Source organism: Colletotrichum costaricense (genome assembly GCF_030867565.1).
Source record: "Colletotrichum costaricense strain IMI 309622 chromosome Unknown Scaffold_4.1, whole genome shotgun sequence".
Lineage (NCBI taxonomy): Eukaryota > Fungi > Ascomycota > Sordariomycetes > Glomerellales > Glomerellaceae > Colletotrichum > Colletotrichum costaricense.
The window spans coordinates 1,038,459-1,055,310 of NW_026848233.1; the positions used below are offsets into that span (position 1 = coordinate 1,038,459).

The window sequence follows — 16,852 nt, forward strand, 5'->3', positions numbered from 1 at the left end:
ATCCTCCTCACTCGAGACTTGCAAGGGGAGAAGGGAAGAAGAGAGAGACGAGGAGGGGGAGGGGTGGAAGTTGTAATCGAGAGACGGAGTCGGGAATCAAAGATGCAGTGCAATCTGCAGAAAAGTGACAGCCAAGGGGGGCCAAGAGTGGCTGTGCAGATGACATAATCGGGTCTATAGAGGTCCCGCTTATGTAAACGGATCCTCCGTTATCCGGCTATCTTACCTCCCCGGGTCCCTCGTATCGTGATATCCGTATGGGCATCCCGCGGTTTCCATTTTTTGGCGAATCCGCGTAAGCTGCCTTAGGTAAGCAGGAGGAACCTACGAGCACGTAAGCAGGAATTCACTGCCCAGAAAGACACTCGTCAATCTTGATTGGACAGCCTTGGCAAAGTAGGGGACTCTGCAGTGGACAGGCTCACTAAATTGCGGCTGCACTCACTGGGACTGGAACTGCCTGGGGACCGGCTCACTGCCGCACGGAAGCCGGGACTGTAGCACCTCCATGTTCATCCATGCCAAATCACGAACCTTCGTGTTTCGACATCGCCAGCCGCAGAGTCAATTCAACCTCCATCGAGCTTTGTTGTTGCCAGCCGAATCGACATCGCGACTAGCCTCACCATCCAGCTTCTCTTAGTCCTGTCGATCCGGTCAATGTCTGTTTGCTCCCGAGCAGCATCCATGGGACCCCTTTCTCTTCCGTCATAGTATTTCGATAGCGTCGTGTGTTGCTGCGCCTTTCCAACACTCCTTTTCCCTTCATCTCCGCCCTCACCCGACCAACTCGATACCGCTCGTTTTCCCTTCGCTGCTATACGGATGCCGATAGACGGCTTTGATCGACGTCCCTTTGACACATCGCCCCCCTGATTCTCGTTCCCGACCGGCGACTACCGCAACGATGCCGTCGGATCGCGATCACCGGTACGAATCTGTACCCCCCATCCCAAGTTACGATGAAGCTCTCGCCACAAGCGGCCCGGCCGACCCCTCAGAATGGCAGCAACCCCCGCGCTCTCCGCTAGACGATCGCTCCCAGGCCGAGACTGAGTCGCAGTCGCTGCTGAATAGAAATGGCCTCGCAACTTCATCACGTCGCCCAAACGGGTATAGGCCGCCAACAGTCGAAACAGATGACGAAGATAGCTCATGGGGCAGCGACGATGATGGAGACGAAACGGCATATGTGCGCCGGGAGATGCAAGAGCTCGAAATAGGGGATGCAGAGGACAGATCGCGCCCGTCAATATGGGGGAAACGGATACCATTCGCCCTCTCCTTATCACGCTGGAAGTGGTCTTGGCGATGGCGGATGCCAAATTTGCGTCCAACAATTCGACTGCCCTCGGGCTCGGCCGACAACCCCAACAACCCGAACGAGGCGAATGCGACGACGACGAGACCGCGATTTACTTTCCCGCAATGGGATAAGGACAAGGCGCGGACGGCCATTATCATTTTTGCTCGGGTGTTTGCTGTTGTGTTCGTCATGGGCATTCTTTACGCACTTTTCATGAGCGATCTTTTCACGAGCATGGCTAGGCGCATGAACGGTGGACTGCGCTTCAACCCCGAGGATGTACGCTTGTACGTGCAGCAAAATGTCGAGGGCCGCCGGCTGAAGGCGTCGGTAGCTCATTACACAAAATACGCCCACATGGCAGGAACTGAGGGCGACTACGCTCTGGCTATGGACGTCGAGTCCATGTTCACCAGAGCCGGGCTGGATTACGTCAACGTTGACGAATACTACGTGTACATGAACTATCCGAAGGCCGGAGGACGCGCTGTGGAGATTATTGGCGACGATGGGAAGCCGAAGTGGTCAGCGAAGCTGGAAGAAGAGGAAATCGGAGGAGAAGCAGCTGGACACCAGACGTTTGTGTTCCACGGACTATCCAAGTCAGGAGATGTTAAAGGACCTTTGATCTATGCCAATTATGGCGCGAGGTCGGATTACAAGAAGCTTGCGGATCATGGGATCGACACCAAGGGCGCGATTGCTCTTGTTCGTTATTATGGCACCCAGGCGAATTTGGCCCTCAAAGTCAAGGCAGCAGAGGATGCCGGCTTTGCAGGCTGCATCGTGTACAGCGATCCAGCTGATGACGGGTTTAGATTGGGCGATGTAGCACCCAATGGCCGCTTCATGCCCGCCGATGGTGTTCAGAGAGGCTCCGTTGCGCTGTCGAACTGGGTCCTTGGCGACCCCCTGACTCCTGGCTGGGAGAGCAAGAAGAACCTGCCGCGTATGAAGCCCGATGAGAGCAAGGGTCTGACCAAGATCCCCAGTCTGCCCCTCGCGTGGCGTGACGCACAGATTCTACTACAGCATCTCAAGGGCCATGGTGAGCAAGTGCCGAAGGAGTGGGCGGGAGGTGTTCCTGATATCGCGGAGTGGTGGACTGGCAACCTTTCTTCGCCCATTGTACGACTCAAGAACGACAACGACGTTGTTGAGCAGAAGGGTATCTGGAACGTTTACGGCAAAATCGAAGGCATTGAGCAGGATCAGAAGTCCATCATCATTGGAAACCACCGGGATGCTTGGTCATTTGGCGCGACTGAGCCTCACTCTGGCACGGCGGTGCTGATTGAGATGGCACGCATCTTTGGCACACTCGTCTCCAAGGGTTGGCGCCCTCTGCGCAGTATCGAGTTCATGTCGTGGGACGCCGAGGAGTACAACATGATCGGCTCCACCGAATTCGTCGAGCACAATGACGAACTATTGCGACAAAACGCATTTGCTTACATCAACCTCGACTCTGCTGTGGCAGGCAGCGAATTCCACGCTGCGGGATCGCCCGTCTTTAAGCAAGCTGTCCTCCGCGTAATCGATCGTGTCTTTGATGCGGGCCTGAATGCCACAGTCCGTGACCTGTGGAACCAGCGGGAGGGTGACCTGGAAGAGCTTGGAATGGACGGCGACTGGGTTCCCTTCCAAAACATTGCCGGCACCAGCTCTCTCGATCTCGGCTTCAGGGGCGCACGATTCCCCGCGCAATCAAGCTACGACAACTACGAATGGGTTCAACGCATCGGCGACCCAGAATTTGCGTACCACGTCATGATGGGCCAGATTGTCGGCCTCTTGATCCTGGAGCTCGCGGACAAGCCCATTCTACCATTCGACATGGTGGGCTACAGCGAGCGCATCGAGCGCTACATCAACGACCTGGCCAACTTTTGCGAGCACATGGGCGCGGGTACGCAGGACAAATTCTCGCTGGAGCCCCTCAAGAAGCTCATTGCGGAAACCAAGGTCAACGTCAAGGGCTTCTCGATGTGGGAGATGACGTGGGAGAGCACAGTCATGGGCGGTGGCGGCTGGGAGTCGGGCGATATGGGAGACAAGCGCATTCAGTTCAACAACCACATGGCCGACTTTGAGACGGCGCTGCTGGACCTTGAACAGGGTGGTGGTGTAAGTTTTATCTCTTCCCTCTTCCGTGACATGCTATCCGTGTTTTCTGATTCAATTGCTGACGAATGTGTAGATCCCCGATCGCACCCAGTTCAAGCACGTCATCTTTGGGCCCCAAGCCTGGTCCGGCAACAAGCCTGTCACGTTTGCCGCCATTCGCGACGCCGTTGAGGCCGGCAACTGGGAGCTCGCGAACAAGCTCGTCGAGAAGACGGCGCGCATCATCCAGAACGCGACAAATGCGTTATCTGAGTGGGAGAAGGCTGCAGAGAGCAGCTGATCGCACCATCACTCCCATTCCCATGTTGGGCTTTTTCTTTTCTGTGTTTCGATACGACGATGGGGTGTGTGGTTTACCGCATTTTTTTGAATGCAATTTGAAGAAGACACATGTACGAAGGGGGGCCACTTGCTCCTATTCCCTTTTTTGTTTCTTTTCGTCAACTCCGTTCGAAAAATTCCGTTTGGAAGATCTTCTGGGGTATGTCTATGCGCGCCTCGCCGCGAAAGCCTGCTGCCAACTCTGTTCCTGTTTTTTCTGGCATTGCAAGGAGTTTAGGGGGGATTTCTACCACACAAACAACCATTGTTCCGCAATTCTTTCATGTCCCAAAGGTACGATAGTTGAAACCTTTTACACTGCCGCGATCTTGTAGCGGAACGTGTAATTCGAGGCTGTGTTTTGCCCGTGTTTCATCGTGATGATGTTCCATGTGTCGTGATGAATATCATCAAGCTGTCTCACCCTTCTTTTGACTCGGACCTACACTTTTTTGAAGACGTGACGATTGTGGCGAGGGATAAGAAGTTCGATCGCTTCACTAGAAATGAGGTAAGGTAGGAAGAGAAAAGGCACGACACACGTATATACAATCAAGGCCACAAGCCACATGCAAAGCTTTTCCACCGTCTCTCTGTGCACAACCACATCCACAGATTTCGTCTTGTTCCAATTCATTGCATGCGCTTATCGTATAAACACGTTTTTTCTTGACTCTCTCTCACACACACGCAGCCCTCTCATTTCCTTCTGCTCCAATCTCCAAACCTCACTCAGCTAGGTTCTTCTCACAAACCCGTGTCGGCCACTACTTCCGTCGCCGCTAATTAAGAAACACCCATCTGTTCCCTCTCCATAATCCCTTCTTTCATTCTCCCTGCTCTCGTAAGGTGTGTCGTCATGTGGTGATTGGAGGAGTGCCTCCCGTCTGCTTCAAGAACGGGTCGACAGGTTCCAAGTACCGGTGCTTATTTCGGGTACAGGACAATGCCATCGTACTGCCGCCCCTTGATACTTTCGAGGATGTGGTAAAAGTGTCGCTTGCTATTCTCGACCGAGGCCGAATCCTGCTGGTTGCCGGCGAGATTGGAGTGGATGAGCTCAATGAGGCCGTTGAGGTATTTGGTGGTGACCTGTAGCCCAGTCAGTACTCGGGAAAAACAATGTACAAAAGCAGTGAGGGGGCTTACCGCCGCGTTCTGCTGTTCAAAGTAGTAGACGTATCGGTCGAGGATCTCAACAAACAGCTCAATCGATGTCGCTGTCTCCATGCAAGAATCTGCAACGCGCAGGGCTCTCTGAAGACACTCAAGCACTCTCTTTCCATCGCGGTACAGCTGCAACAGATTAGCAAATGTCGGTTGGTTGTGTATGTAGCCCAGACTTACCCCAGTTTCGTCGGCCTCGCCATTGACAGCCATTGGCGTGGCCCACCACAGGTGACTCGCGAGGTAGACAGCACGGCACTGGTCGGGCTTTCGCAGAAGCTTGCTGCCGTGCTGAGCGCACTTGGTGATGAGAGTGTCATAGTTCTCCTTGCCAAAGTTTCTTGTTTGGTGCAGCGCTGTGGCAATAACGCAGACGGCTTGGAACTGCGCCTTGGAGTCCGAAATCGCCTCCTCGTAGACGGTGAAGGCTTGAGCGAAGAACTCGTAGGCCACTTCCTCAAAGCCCGTCATATCAGCCGTCTGACCGGACGCGCAGAACAGGCGCAGGGCGAGCTCCGCCGCGCCGGCTCCGTTGACACGGGTGTATAGAGTGCTCAGAGCAGAATGCATAAACTTGAAGAGGGCGTTGCTCTGGGTCTCCCAGTTGTCCTCGTAATGTTCGCGCGTCTTGAAGCGTCTTGCAAGCTTCATGCAGGCAGTGATGAGGGGCGGTGTCGTCGTACGGATCCTCTCGTTGCCTTCAGAGTAAGCCTTGCGGGTCATTTGCAATAAACGGAATTGTGTGTCGTTGTCTTCGCCATTAATGAGATGGACAATTCTGGCCAGCCAACCTTGTTCCTCCATAGTCTCGTCGGTCTCGACAGCCCGGCGTTGTGCAACACCTGGGTAGTTGGACGGTGTTTGGGAGCCCTCCTTAATGAGCACCTTCAAGACCTCCAAAACATTTTCCATCTGGCTAGGGGTAGAGATCCTTGTCTGGTCACGGAGTAGAGTGCGAGCGACCTCACCAGCAACGGCGCGACGAGTGGGATACGACTGTGACTGGAAAAGAGGAACATAGGTAGGGAGAGAGAGCGCGGTGAAGATGGAGAGGTAGCGGTTGAGAGGCGCTTGCAGCAGGGCCAAGAGACTTTGCTGTGCCGGGGGAGAATGAAGGTCGGCATTGTTTGCGTTTTCCCGGACTTTGATCGTGGCATACTCAAGAATCTGGTTGACAAAGTCTAGCCTCTCGGGGTAAATGTTGAGTGCCAGGTTTGTCAGTGAGCAGAGCAACGCTATTGTGTCAGGGATAGGGAGATGCTGCGCATCCACCAAGTTTTTGACTTGGCTGAAGAAAATCTCGTAGAGCTGCACGTTCTCCGGGATTCCCTTCTCTGCATCAGCCCCTTCTCCATTGACGGCAGTCGCTTCAGTGTCGGCAATCGAAGGAGCTGGCTCTTCTGGCGGGGGTAGGTCCTCTGCGGCGCGGGCTTCGTTTTCGCTGCTCTCGTGCGCGGCACCGTTTGTATCGAGGTCAAGGGGTTTCCCATTCTCGTCCACACCGGAGCCTGGCGCACTTGATGCCTTCTCGGCCTGCAATTTCGTCTTCTCCAGCAGAGCTGATAGCGCCTCCTCCTCCTGCTTAGCCCGGTCCCCTTCTCCCTCATCCTTGGATTCGCGTTCGGCGTAATCTGACAAGCGGTCCATCAGACCAATAACAATGGCTTTTACATTGACATGGGGATTCAGGCGCGAAACGGCTCCGAGGAATTGGTCCAGAGTGTGTAGGTGGAAGTCGTCAGGGAAGACCTGGGTGATGACCTCGAGTAGGTACTCCTGTGCCAGGACATCGCGGCATTGCACAACCTGCTCTAGCAGAGGCGCAAGAATGCCCGACTTGTACGTCTCCAGATCCACGAGTTGGCTCAATCGGACGATATTACTTCCAACCAGAAGCTGGAGCTCCTTCCGCTCTCTCGTCCGTTGTTCGCGCTCGCGGGAGTGGCCTTGGTGTTGCAGCCGGACCCAGAGCTTGTTCATCTCGACAAAGTTAGTGAGTATGAAGTTGATCGAGTCGGACAAGTTGCCCTCGGGACCGTCGCCGTCACCCGTCGGTAGGTAGTCTCTGGCCTGGCCGGAAAGGTAATATCTGAGGAACAGGCCGCGAATGGGATGCTGCACGCCCCTGCTCATATCCATCATATCCTTCATGAGTTCCTTGACAGGTGCGTCGGGGATGGACATGTAGGCGGTGCCGACGGTGATCATGAGGTACAGACGCGGGATTATGTTACCGGCATACTGGACGAGCTCGTACAGGTCGGCGAGATGGTTGACGGGGTGGTTCTCTCGGAGATGGACGGAGAGGTAGCGCAAGGCGTCAAAGACAGCCATATACAGCTCATAGTACTGCTTCGGGCCCAGGCTACTCGTGCGCAGCTCGGAAACTAGGGTAGAGCTGGACGAGGTGCATCGGACTGTTAGTCTCAACCATTGAAGCTTATCGGGGGCATCGAGAGAAGCTTGTTAGGAGCTCCCGGGAATCCGGGGAACGGGGATGACGTACCAGCACTTGAGGGCATCCATGAGCTTGCTCGGCGTGTCGAGGCATTTGCGCATGAGGGCCGTCTGCTGGCGCACCGCGACCAGGGCATCCTCCAAGAGGCGTGCCTGGTCTTCCGGCGGCACAGGAGTCGCAGACATATCGAAGTCGAACCGGCGGGGTAGTTATCGATCGAGGCGACGTATATGATGCTCAGTTGTGGCTCATTGATGAAGAGGACAAACGACAGAGTCGGAGTGGATCGATTGCAGTCGGAACAATTGCGCGATGGATGAGGGCGCAGATGTCGGAGGTGTGTCGTCGGCGCACGCGGCTGCGAAAAGGGTTGCGAGGTGAGGTCCCGGGGGGTTCGTTGGAAGGCTGACGATGGAGTCCCGTCAGGTTAGCAGTAGCTGGCTCGAGGCGAGTGCTAAGGACCGACTAGGCAGTGCTGCGGTGCTGTGCGATGCGAGCTCGGTGGACTGAGCCGTGGCTGGAGCAGTGGAGTGAAGGCCAGACACTGGCTGGCGTGGACGAGAAGTGGAGACTGTCCCTTTCCATTCTCTTGCGACTTGCCTGTGACGTGCCCGCCAGTGGGAGGTCGGAGAATCGAGCTGCCTGGAGGAGTGATTATGTAAGGCGTCATTATGTAAGGCGTCATTATGTAAGACCTCGTCCATCGAAAAGGGCGATAAGATAAGAGGGAAACACGCCTCAGGGATTTCATGGGACCGGTTGAAAATGCAGTGAAAGCGAGACTCAAATTTGGAGTACTACATACGTAGTAGTCTTTTCTCCATGGTTCAATTGAACCCTCTTGGTGGGTTAAAATGCAGTGAACTTGAGGCTCCGTAGTTTTTTGGCCTACTTAGGCCAACGAGCCTACTTCTCCCTATTCAAGGTAGTGGAAACCCTTGCCACTCGAGCCTCGACTCTGGACTACGGGTTCTGGACTGCGCAAGGAAGTTTGACTAGGATCTCGAACAAACGTTGGCGCGTTGGAAGCAAAAGTTCTGTCTTGGACCAAGGGTCGCGGTACAGGCCATAGTTCCGGCCAGCGCCCCCCGCCTTGGCTGCATCAGCCTGTGGGCTCAACCCGATCTCCGCCTCTCAACAGCACACAACCAACCTGACCTCTTGATGATCACAACGGTCAGAAGCAACGATAATATCACCAAAGAACAACAGTCCCTCTCATATGCCATGCGTCAGTTCATTGATTCGTTTGAGGTTCTCTCAGCAGCTGATTCGTACACTGTCACATGCTTGTGCAATATATCCCTACATTCAGGATGCCCCTCTGTCAATTCGCATCTTCACCCGTCTCAGATAATACCATGCCGTGTGCTTACTCCCTACCCATGTGCCATTGCTGCATCATGCAGGATATGTGTGTTCGTGAACCCCTTACTCCAACAAAACGCCATCCAAATCCAGACAGTACTCCGCATACTCTCCATTTTTGCTCCATCCCCGCAATCAGTGGGCTCGTGTCCATACTCACCCGATTTCCCGAGTGAGAAGGCCGAAAAAGCAGCCAAGAATATCCAACATTCACTACCTCCCAACGGTCTCAAGCTGTGAGGGAAACAGCCGTAGCAGGAAGCCCACAGTCCGTCTGGAGATACTCAACAAGCGCCGTGTCAATTGACGCTGAAAATGCAGCAAACAACAGTGTTGCCGTCGTGCCGGGCGCAGGGAGATGTCGTATCCTCGGCACAATCTCCAGCTGCTCAATCCCCTCGACCTTGGCCAGCTCAGCGACCCACTCCATGCTATCGTGCTTAATGAGCGCCAGCAACCTCAGATCTGAGACGCTCAGCACCTGCGGCCCCTCCCACGCCGCCGTTGGTCTTCCGCCCTCCACGATGATACGCAGCCTAGGTATCGCCCTATCCAGCCGGCGGAGGTAGGCGCACATGGTAGCCCAGTCCAGCCGGTCACTCTCACTATTGCAATGCATCACAGGCCCGTCCTTGCGGATGGTAAGTTCCTGGATAGCAGATCGAGAAGAGGGCGTCAGGTCTTTGAGGAAGGGCACCACAGCCTCAACGTCGCTACCGAAATCGAAGCCGTGCGGGCGGCCGTAAAGAAGGTGACTCGTCTCACGGTGGATGCGGCGGTTGACGGCCATGATTTCGGGGTGCATTATAGACTTGGGGCTAGCCGGGTGGTGATGCGCGTACGTCGTCAAGAAGCATTGTCTGTGAAAGGACCTCTCGATGATGCGGTATGAGGTGCGGCGGTAGGTGCTCAGGGCGCCGTTGTGCAGCTGATGCATTGCCTTATTGCGGACGGCGAGTCTTCTTTCGCCAGCGTCGTCAAGGAGGTATTCGTAAATCATGATGCGGATTTCGGCGGGGATCCGCATCAAGGGGGATTGCTCTTCGTCCATGATGGAATCGTGGGGTTACGAGGTGTGGGAACTTGGGGTCAAAATCTGGGGTCGGAACTCGGGTGGGTTGGACGGGAACGCTTCTCGGATGAATGGAACTGGTGTCTGGAGGTTTGAACACAGCACAGAAACGATAAATGAAGATGCAGAAGAGTAACAGAGTCGGAATAAAAGAGAAAACAGGCGGAATTGGAAAATACTAGAGGCGGAAAGAGGGTCATCAGCTGGTCTTATGGCATCGTGTAAGGTACGGCAAGTGCCCCTGCGAAGGTGGAAGGTGAGCGTGACTTCCTTTGACATGTCTTTCCGAATTGGTACACCCACGCGTTCCGAGAAGCAGCCAAGGAGAGGGGTCCATCAAGGTGCCTTCCTAGTGACTGATATTGGCACTTGCTTCTGCCTCTAACTGCCCAAGTGGTCCTTCCCCCGAGTCGGAAACATCCCATCGGCCAATGACTCTTTTCCTTTCTTTCGATGAGCAGAACTTCGTCGCAGTTGCAGTTGCAGTGTGAACATCCAACCGCTGTGCCGCATGCACACGCGGGGCCCGACCTTGGCCGTCAAGGTCCCCTTGTTGGGGCCATTGGGGGGAGGTGTGGATCTCTCCGACCTCATCTCACCTTACCAATGGACCTCACCTACCTCCCCCTTGGAGGTTCCATTGCTTGGGCAGTCGGAATCCCTCGTTGGAGAGTGGGTGTGGCAGCTATTTCAACCCTGCACAACGGAGGCTCACCAGCAGGCCAACAGCTGCTTAAACCAGCCGAACCAGCGTGAATGCAACTTGTACAATCAGCACTGCAATACGTAGTAAACATTATGCAATGCTCCACTGGCTGCTGACCGGCTGACTCTTCGCGAGGATGATAAGCAATCCTTCTTCACTAGTACAACTTATGGGGTGTCCAGACTGATATCGTATCTGGTCTTGACCAACGCTGTCCGCAAACCAATGCCTCGGTCCTTGTTTCGGACCAGCGCTGACGGCTCCGCGGATCACCACGGGGCTCCACATTTCTAGAATCGCGGGGGCCACCGGGACACCTCCGCTCCTGGGGTCCGATACCCGCCGGCTGCCTTTCACAAAGCACCTCAACTTAATACTCACGATGGAATCAGCAATCTTTCTATAAGAATTATCGTCAAAACGCCAACCGCGATGCCATTTTTTATCTAACGATTGGCTACATGCTTGCCAAAATCACTTCCCAGCCCCCTTCCGCGCTACGATAGCATTCCACATTGCGAAATTCCGAGTACTCCCGATGACTAGTATATCTGTGGAGGAGATGACAGCTTGTTTACGGAATTTCTTACTAGATGGATAAACCCGACCGTTTCCAAGACTGACAGCCAGACCCAGTCTGCCAAATATAATCGACCATTCTTCGACTTTCTGAGCTTCATAGAGGTTTCAACTCTATATTGGAGGCAGATGATTCCAACAAACTCTATAGTGCGGAGGCGCAAAATGTATATGCGTACCCTGTATCCTTTGCCATCTTACCCAGCTTAGTTCAGCTCCCATGTCAAAACGCAACTTTGGCTCACGACTCACCACGTGTCTGGCAGTTAGTACGTATGATTCCCTAGTGGTCTGACCCTAGTCGGCCTATGACGTTCATTCATGTTATGGCACTTGATGGCCTCTTTGGTCATTCCAGAAGCAAGAATAATCTGAATGAGAAACACAAAAGTCAGCATTACGACTCAACTTCTCGAACGTAACTCATATCCCACCCTTGGGAGCTTAGGAGATGCAAAGACGACATGGCAGATCTTCAAATCGGAGCTTCAACCATCCATTGTACAGATACTGGTAGCCGCAGCGTAGTGGAAATCGATGAATTAAATACGGAAGGGAATCTCAAGCAAGTTGGTATCATTCAAGCCCTCCACCAACAACACTCATCATACATAAGACACATCCTCTCCAAATAAATACCTCACAAAGCCTTGTCCAATGTCCCCTTCTTAACAAAGTCCTTTGTCGCAAACTCCCTCTCACCACCAGTAGTGATGTTCTTGTTCTTGGCCATGCCCTGCGAGTCGCCAGCCGCGGTGTCAACAGCAGAGTTGAACTTTCCACGAATCACCTCTCCCATTCCCTGTAACACAGTCATCAGCATCGCGTATTCAGCAACAGTCCCCTAATCATACTAGAGGGTGTCAATAAACGTGGAAACTACGCACATGTCCTTGTGCAAATGCACCCTTAATCTGCTGTCCAATGCCACCGCTACGCGTCGTCGGCGCATCGCCGCCGCCGATGGTGCTTGTAGCGGCTCTGGAGGTCGAGTGCGCTGCTGGAATCTCGTCGGTTCTCGTAGTGTGGGAGGTTGCGGTATTCACATTGGGGGTCTCGTACGTGTTTGCGGTACCCGCGGTCTCGGCGTTGAGAACTTCGGAATTCGTGTGTGTGGCCATGGTGATGGTTGCGTTCAAGCTTTGGTAGACGTTGGTTTCTTATGGCTGGTTAATGAGCCGAGTTATGTGAGTATTTGGTAACACTTCAAGTAGATATGATATACAAGTTCATTAAACCATCTTCGGAATTTATATCGAGAGAGGTTGGTCGTTAGCTTCCTTGAACCTGGTCTTGTGATGCGCCAAGGGGTGACGTCACGATAGCGCAAAGTTGGCTCGTGGCTCTTGTTGATCTGTGGACCTTCGGATCCGGGTTGCCGCATGGGTTGATGTCAGCCTCAACGCTTTTTCTTATCCAGGAAGCTAATTCCTATCTGTTTGAGAATATCTCATGAAGCGTAGTTGAGCATACCGGTATGTCAGGATGACCAGTTGTTGCACACTCTTAGAGATAGACTACATATGTCATATGTTTTTGAATATCTTTTGAAGAAGCCGCGCATTGCTGTAAAGCCAAGAGATAAGCTGGTATTATTACAAAAGGAACGCCTTACCCGATGGTCCCATGAGAAAACCTCGTCTGCGCAAAGAAAATGTACCAATCGCCTTGTTGATGTGTAATCCCCTCGACAGAAGAAAAGTTTGAATGTACTCCAATGTCCCTATCCATCCTACCCTTCGTTTTCTCATTCCCTTGCCCAGGACACCGGTGACAGAATGTTCATCGGCCTGAGCTTCACCACGCACCCAAGACGAACACCATACCAACAAAAGACCAAACCCACTTTGACACCTCAACCCTCTCTCCAGCACCGTAATACCCCCTACCGCCGCCCCAACCACCGCCACCATTCCCCCATCCCCAAGCGGCGCTGATTTCACACTCTCCGTCGAAATCAATGGTATCCGTCCTCCCAATAGGCGTGCAGAGAGACGATGATTCGGCAGCCTTTTCGCTGTTCTCGGTGCACGCGGTAACGTCGCTCCAGGTCCCGTTGAGGCAGTATTGGAATCTGTCCGAGAGACAGTTGTACTGGCCCTCGGACCCCTCGCAGGATGTATCGGCTGCAATGGCGAGGTATGAGAGGTCCTCTAGGATCGTCGTATCTCTTGCTTGTTTGCCGAGAGCTTGCTCTGTGGTCGGAGATGGTGTCGCGAGGGTGTAGTCGACTAGGAGGGCTAGGAGGAAGAAGAGGAGGAGGAAGGTTGAGAAGACGCTTTTGCGTCTGCAGGACTGGAGGTGTGGAAACATTGCGAGAGAGAGCGCCCCGAAAAGTGTTACTGAAGTGATTTTCTACAGTTTTGAGGAGAGGAAAAGTTCGCTCGGGGGAAGGAAGGAGAGAGTGGTTGTTCTTCAGCCCAAAGGACGGAGTGCTTGGGTGGAAAGGCTGATGCGAGCGTGTAAGTCGGCACATGAGCACATATATGGTACGCAAGGAGTACTGCAGGTATATACTCTCCCCTTCCCCCTCCCCCCTCTTTACAGCTGAAAGGTCTTGCCCTAGAGTTGGCCAAGAAAGAACCCGAAAAACATGGCAGACAGATCGGGGACCCATCGAGGAATGACGAAGTTGATCAACAGTCACGACTCACCTATACTACCCATGGAGCCCCTGCCGTCCTAGTAGGCTCATGGAGAGACCATGACTGTGAACACATGCCGAACCCCCTCGCTCCCGCCATATTGTCTCAGAAACTAACTCCTCTCGCCGTAAAACTGTCGGAGCCTGCATTCATCTGAACGGCACCAGACCGTCGCTGCGTTGTCAGCTGTACCGGCGTAGTCATGACAAGACCGTAAGACGTGTAGACATGCCATTGGACAATCCCTAATCTAAGGTAGCTCGCTCACCGAGCAAAACTTCACTCTCAAGTTTCCCGTCATTCTGATGCGCAAAAAGCTGCAAGAGAGAAAATAGCATGGATCCTACGGACCTCTAGTCATATAGATCGGCCGAGCAAGCTGTATCTTTCTTAAGCTTACACTCTAGCTCCTCCAACGGGACCTTCCTAAAAGTCTCCGGGAGGGTTTCATGCATAAACGGTTCCCCATGGCACGGATTATTCGGCACAGACTTGGCTTAATTCGCACACGCCCTCTGCCCCATCTCCGACTGTAGAGGTTGCGAAGAGGTCCGCAATCCTGCAGGAACCCGGCTCAGAACATAGAAGAGCAGGTGGGACGTGGCCAACCGTCTCCAATTCTCTTGAACGTGAAATGCCGAATGTGTCACTCTTTTCCTTTTGGGCGTTAAGCTAAGTAAAAGCAGAGTATGAACGCATCCCAGGAAACTCGTGAACCGGTTCGTGATGTCCGACGTGTTCTCGCGTTGGTCGATGTTGCTAGTCACCTAGCGCCAACGCTACCCTTTCCTCCGCGCACCAATGAGGAGGCTGATGCCTGCAGTTTCTGGAAGGCTAGCCAGCGGATAATTATCTAATTATTTTGTAAGACTGTTGAAGAGGAAAATCCTTTTGGCATTACTTTTCTGGCAATCGTCCTATGCTGAGCTGCGGCTTCGCTTGCATCCCTATGCAACCCGACTTTTCCCGTGTTCTTTTGGAAATAAGAAAAGCTGACTGCATACAGTCAAGTAACGATTGAAGAATAAACAGGAATGATTTTCTGATTCCAAATAGGCTTCCAAAAGCCGAGATTGAGATGACAGTAGCCTCCTGGACGGTGACACGGATCTCCCAGCTTGAGTCAACCATCTCACAATACACAAGCTGTGTCGCCTTCAGCTTCTGCGTCCAGGGCCAAGGGCCATCTCGGACTGTGGGAGGGGGCATGTGTGATCATCAACGACTGGATTAATCAACTGTCGAGACTCTAGTCTGCGTTACAGACAACATCTAGGGCCACGACGTTCTATTTCGAGCATACGGGAGAACGATTGATCATATGTGACGCTTGGTTGAGTATATACAAGTTCTATCTTATTAGACATTAGGAAACCCATTGATGACAGCGCGTTCCAGCTCTTGGTCTGTGCTGCTGTGAGCTCTCTTCCCACAGTCCGAGATGGCCCTTGGCCCTGAATGATGCGTCGTTTCTCAGGTCTCGTTCGCACGTGTTACCCATGCTTTAAGTTCAAACAACCTCCCATGTTCTGGCAGAACTAATTACGCCATGCTGAGGATATGCAAAACACGTGAAAGTACATCAGACATAAATCGTCTTTTCCGTAATAGCAAAAGGAAATATGACCCCCCCTTCATCGGCGGTAGCGAGGGGTCGCGCTGGCAGTACCGTTCCACTCGGGGTACTTGGTGGTAGACCAATCACCATCGTCAAAGCTCGTGGTAGACTCCGGAACCGAGGAAGATGTTGTCACACTGATGATGCTGGTGACAAAGGTTGAGGGTTGAGGGAAAGAGCTGGGCGTCTGTACCCATGAGGTCTGATAAGTGGTCTCATAGACTTGGGTAGGAGTCGGCGGCGTGTAAGCCTCTGTGACGCTTGTGCTAGTAGAGGTAGAAGTTGTAGTCGTCGAGGTTGATGATGATGATGATGTTACGTTAGGTGGAAGAGCAGATGATGGTTCCACAGGGGGAGCGATATAAGAAGTCGGTGCAGCCGGAGTCTCCGTGGGCGAGGGAGGCTGAACGATGACCACGGACGATTCAACTGGTGTTGAAACCGGTTCACTTGGAGCAGCCCATGTTACTGATGACTGAGGGGGAACCACATTGGTCTCGGAAGAACTGGAAGCTGCGGCTGCTGAGGATGATGCTGGGGGTGCCGCAAAAGATGTCCAAGTCGATGGAGGCTCAGCTGCTCCCGTGGAGACACTGGCGGACGGCAACGGCGACGGCGATGGGAACGCACTGGGAGTACCCTGGGTTTCCGTCGAAGGAAGAGGCACAACACTGGCGGTAGATGAGCCAACAGGTGCTGATGATGGTGCCACTGGGGTTTCTGTAGAGGACGGCAGCTCGAGAGCAGATGTCGATGGCGACGAAGGCACTGGCGAGGATGGGCTAGGCGACGCCAATGTCTCGCTTGATGGGGGAGGCACCACGACAGGGGCGCTCGAGGACGGTGGGGATGAAGGAATTGCAATGCTCGAAGAGATGCCAGGCGTACTTGTTGAAGAAGGAGCTGGCTGAATAGACTCGGAGACTTGAGTTGACGGTGCAGCTGAGGAGGGTGCTGGCTCAACAGAACTTGGCGGAGGAGCAACCGGTGGCGTTGTTGGTGCCGTCGTGGGAGTGACTGTCAAAGGTGTTGATTCAGGGGTAGGCTTCACGCTTGGGTAGACAGTGACGGTTGCGGGGCCGCTGTCCGTGGTGCCATCGACGTTCACGATGATGAGGGATGTAGTAGATGTTGTCTGTACTGCAGACGAGATCTGGGTGATGGTATCGGTGACTCTCTGCGTGACCGTTGTTTGAACCGGCGATCTTGTGATGGTGACTACTGGTGGGTCGGCGCTGGGACTTCCCTCAACATTGACCACTGAGTAGGTCTTTGTTGGCTTTGTGCCACGAAGATGGAGGAGACGATCGATGAGGGGGATCGCGTTTGCTGCTGTGGAGACGGATAGCAGCAGCGGCAGGGGAGCAGAGGGCCGCATCTCGACGATGGACCACCAGCTGCTGGCGGTGTGATGTGTTTGAGAGACAAAGAGAGAGCTCGTCTCAAGTCAAGTCTGGTGCCTCAAGTTGACAGGCCTGGTCGATG

General features: G+C 53.6%; 6 protein-coding genes across 6 annotated transcripts; 1 reads left to right on the forward strand and 5 right to left on the reverse strand.

The window, feature by feature from the left end:
* Positions 1-907: 907 nt before the first annotated feature.
* On the forward strand, positions 908-3,713 carry CCOS01_04381 (PA domain-containing protein; the record flags this gene model as incomplete). The annotated part of the gene is made up of 2 exons (XM_060452563.1): positions 908-3,433; positions 3,507-3,713. 2 exons carry the CDS (start codon positions 908-910, stop codon positions 3,711-3,713), a joined length of 2,733 nt encoding a protein of 910 aa, XP_060316521.1.
* Positions 3,714-4,681: 968 nt separating this feature from the next.
* On the reverse strand, positions 4,682-7,564 carry CCOS01_04382 (vacuolar protein sorting-associated protein 35; the record flags this gene model as incomplete). The annotated part of the gene is made up of 4 exons (XM_060452564.1): positions 4,682-4,846; positions 4,904-5,050; positions 5,102-7,319; positions 7,428-7,564. The coding sequence occupies 4 exons, from the start codon at positions 7,562-7,564 to the stop codon at positions 4,682-4,684; spliced, it is 2,667 nt and encodes an 888-aa protein (XP_060316522.1).
* Positions 7,565-8,976: 1,412 nt separating this feature from the next.
* On the reverse strand, positions 8,977-9,798 carry CCOS01_04383 (uncharacterized protein; the record flags this gene model as incomplete). Its single annotated transcript, XM_060452565.1, has 1 exon — positions 8,977-9,798. The coding sequence occupies one exon, from the start codon at positions 9,796-9,798 to the stop codon at positions 8,977-8,979; it is 822 nt and encodes a 273-aa protein (XP_060316523.1).
* Positions 9,799-11,744: 1,946 nt separating this feature from the next.
* CCOS01_04384 (uncharacterized protein) lies at positions 11,745-12,225 on the reverse strand (the record flags this gene model as incomplete). The annotated part of the gene is made up of 2 exons (XM_060452566.1): positions 11,745-11,906; positions 11,992-12,225. The coding sequence occupies 2 exons, from the start codon at positions 12,223-12,225 to the stop codon at positions 11,745-11,747; spliced, it is 396 nt and encodes a 131-aa protein (XP_060316524.1).
* Positions 12,226-12,901: 676 nt separating this feature from the next.
* On the reverse strand, positions 12,902-13,417 carry CCOS01_04385 (uncharacterized protein; the record flags this gene model as incomplete). Its single annotated transcript, XM_060452567.1, has 1 exon — positions 12,902-13,417. The coding sequence occupies one exon, from the start codon at positions 13,415-13,417 to the stop codon at positions 12,902-12,904; it is 516 nt and encodes a 171-aa protein (XP_060316525.1).
* A 1,966-nt stretch (positions 13,418-15,383) lies between these two features.
* CCOS01_04386 (uncharacterized protein) lies at positions 15,384-16,745 on the reverse strand (the record flags this gene model as incomplete). Its single annotated transcript, XM_060452568.1, has 1 exon — positions 15,384-16,745. The coding sequence occupies one exon, from the start codon at positions 16,743-16,745 to the stop codon at positions 15,384-15,386; it is 1,362 nt and encodes a 453-aa protein (XP_060316526.1).
* Positions 16,746-16,852: the final 107 nt, after the last annotated feature.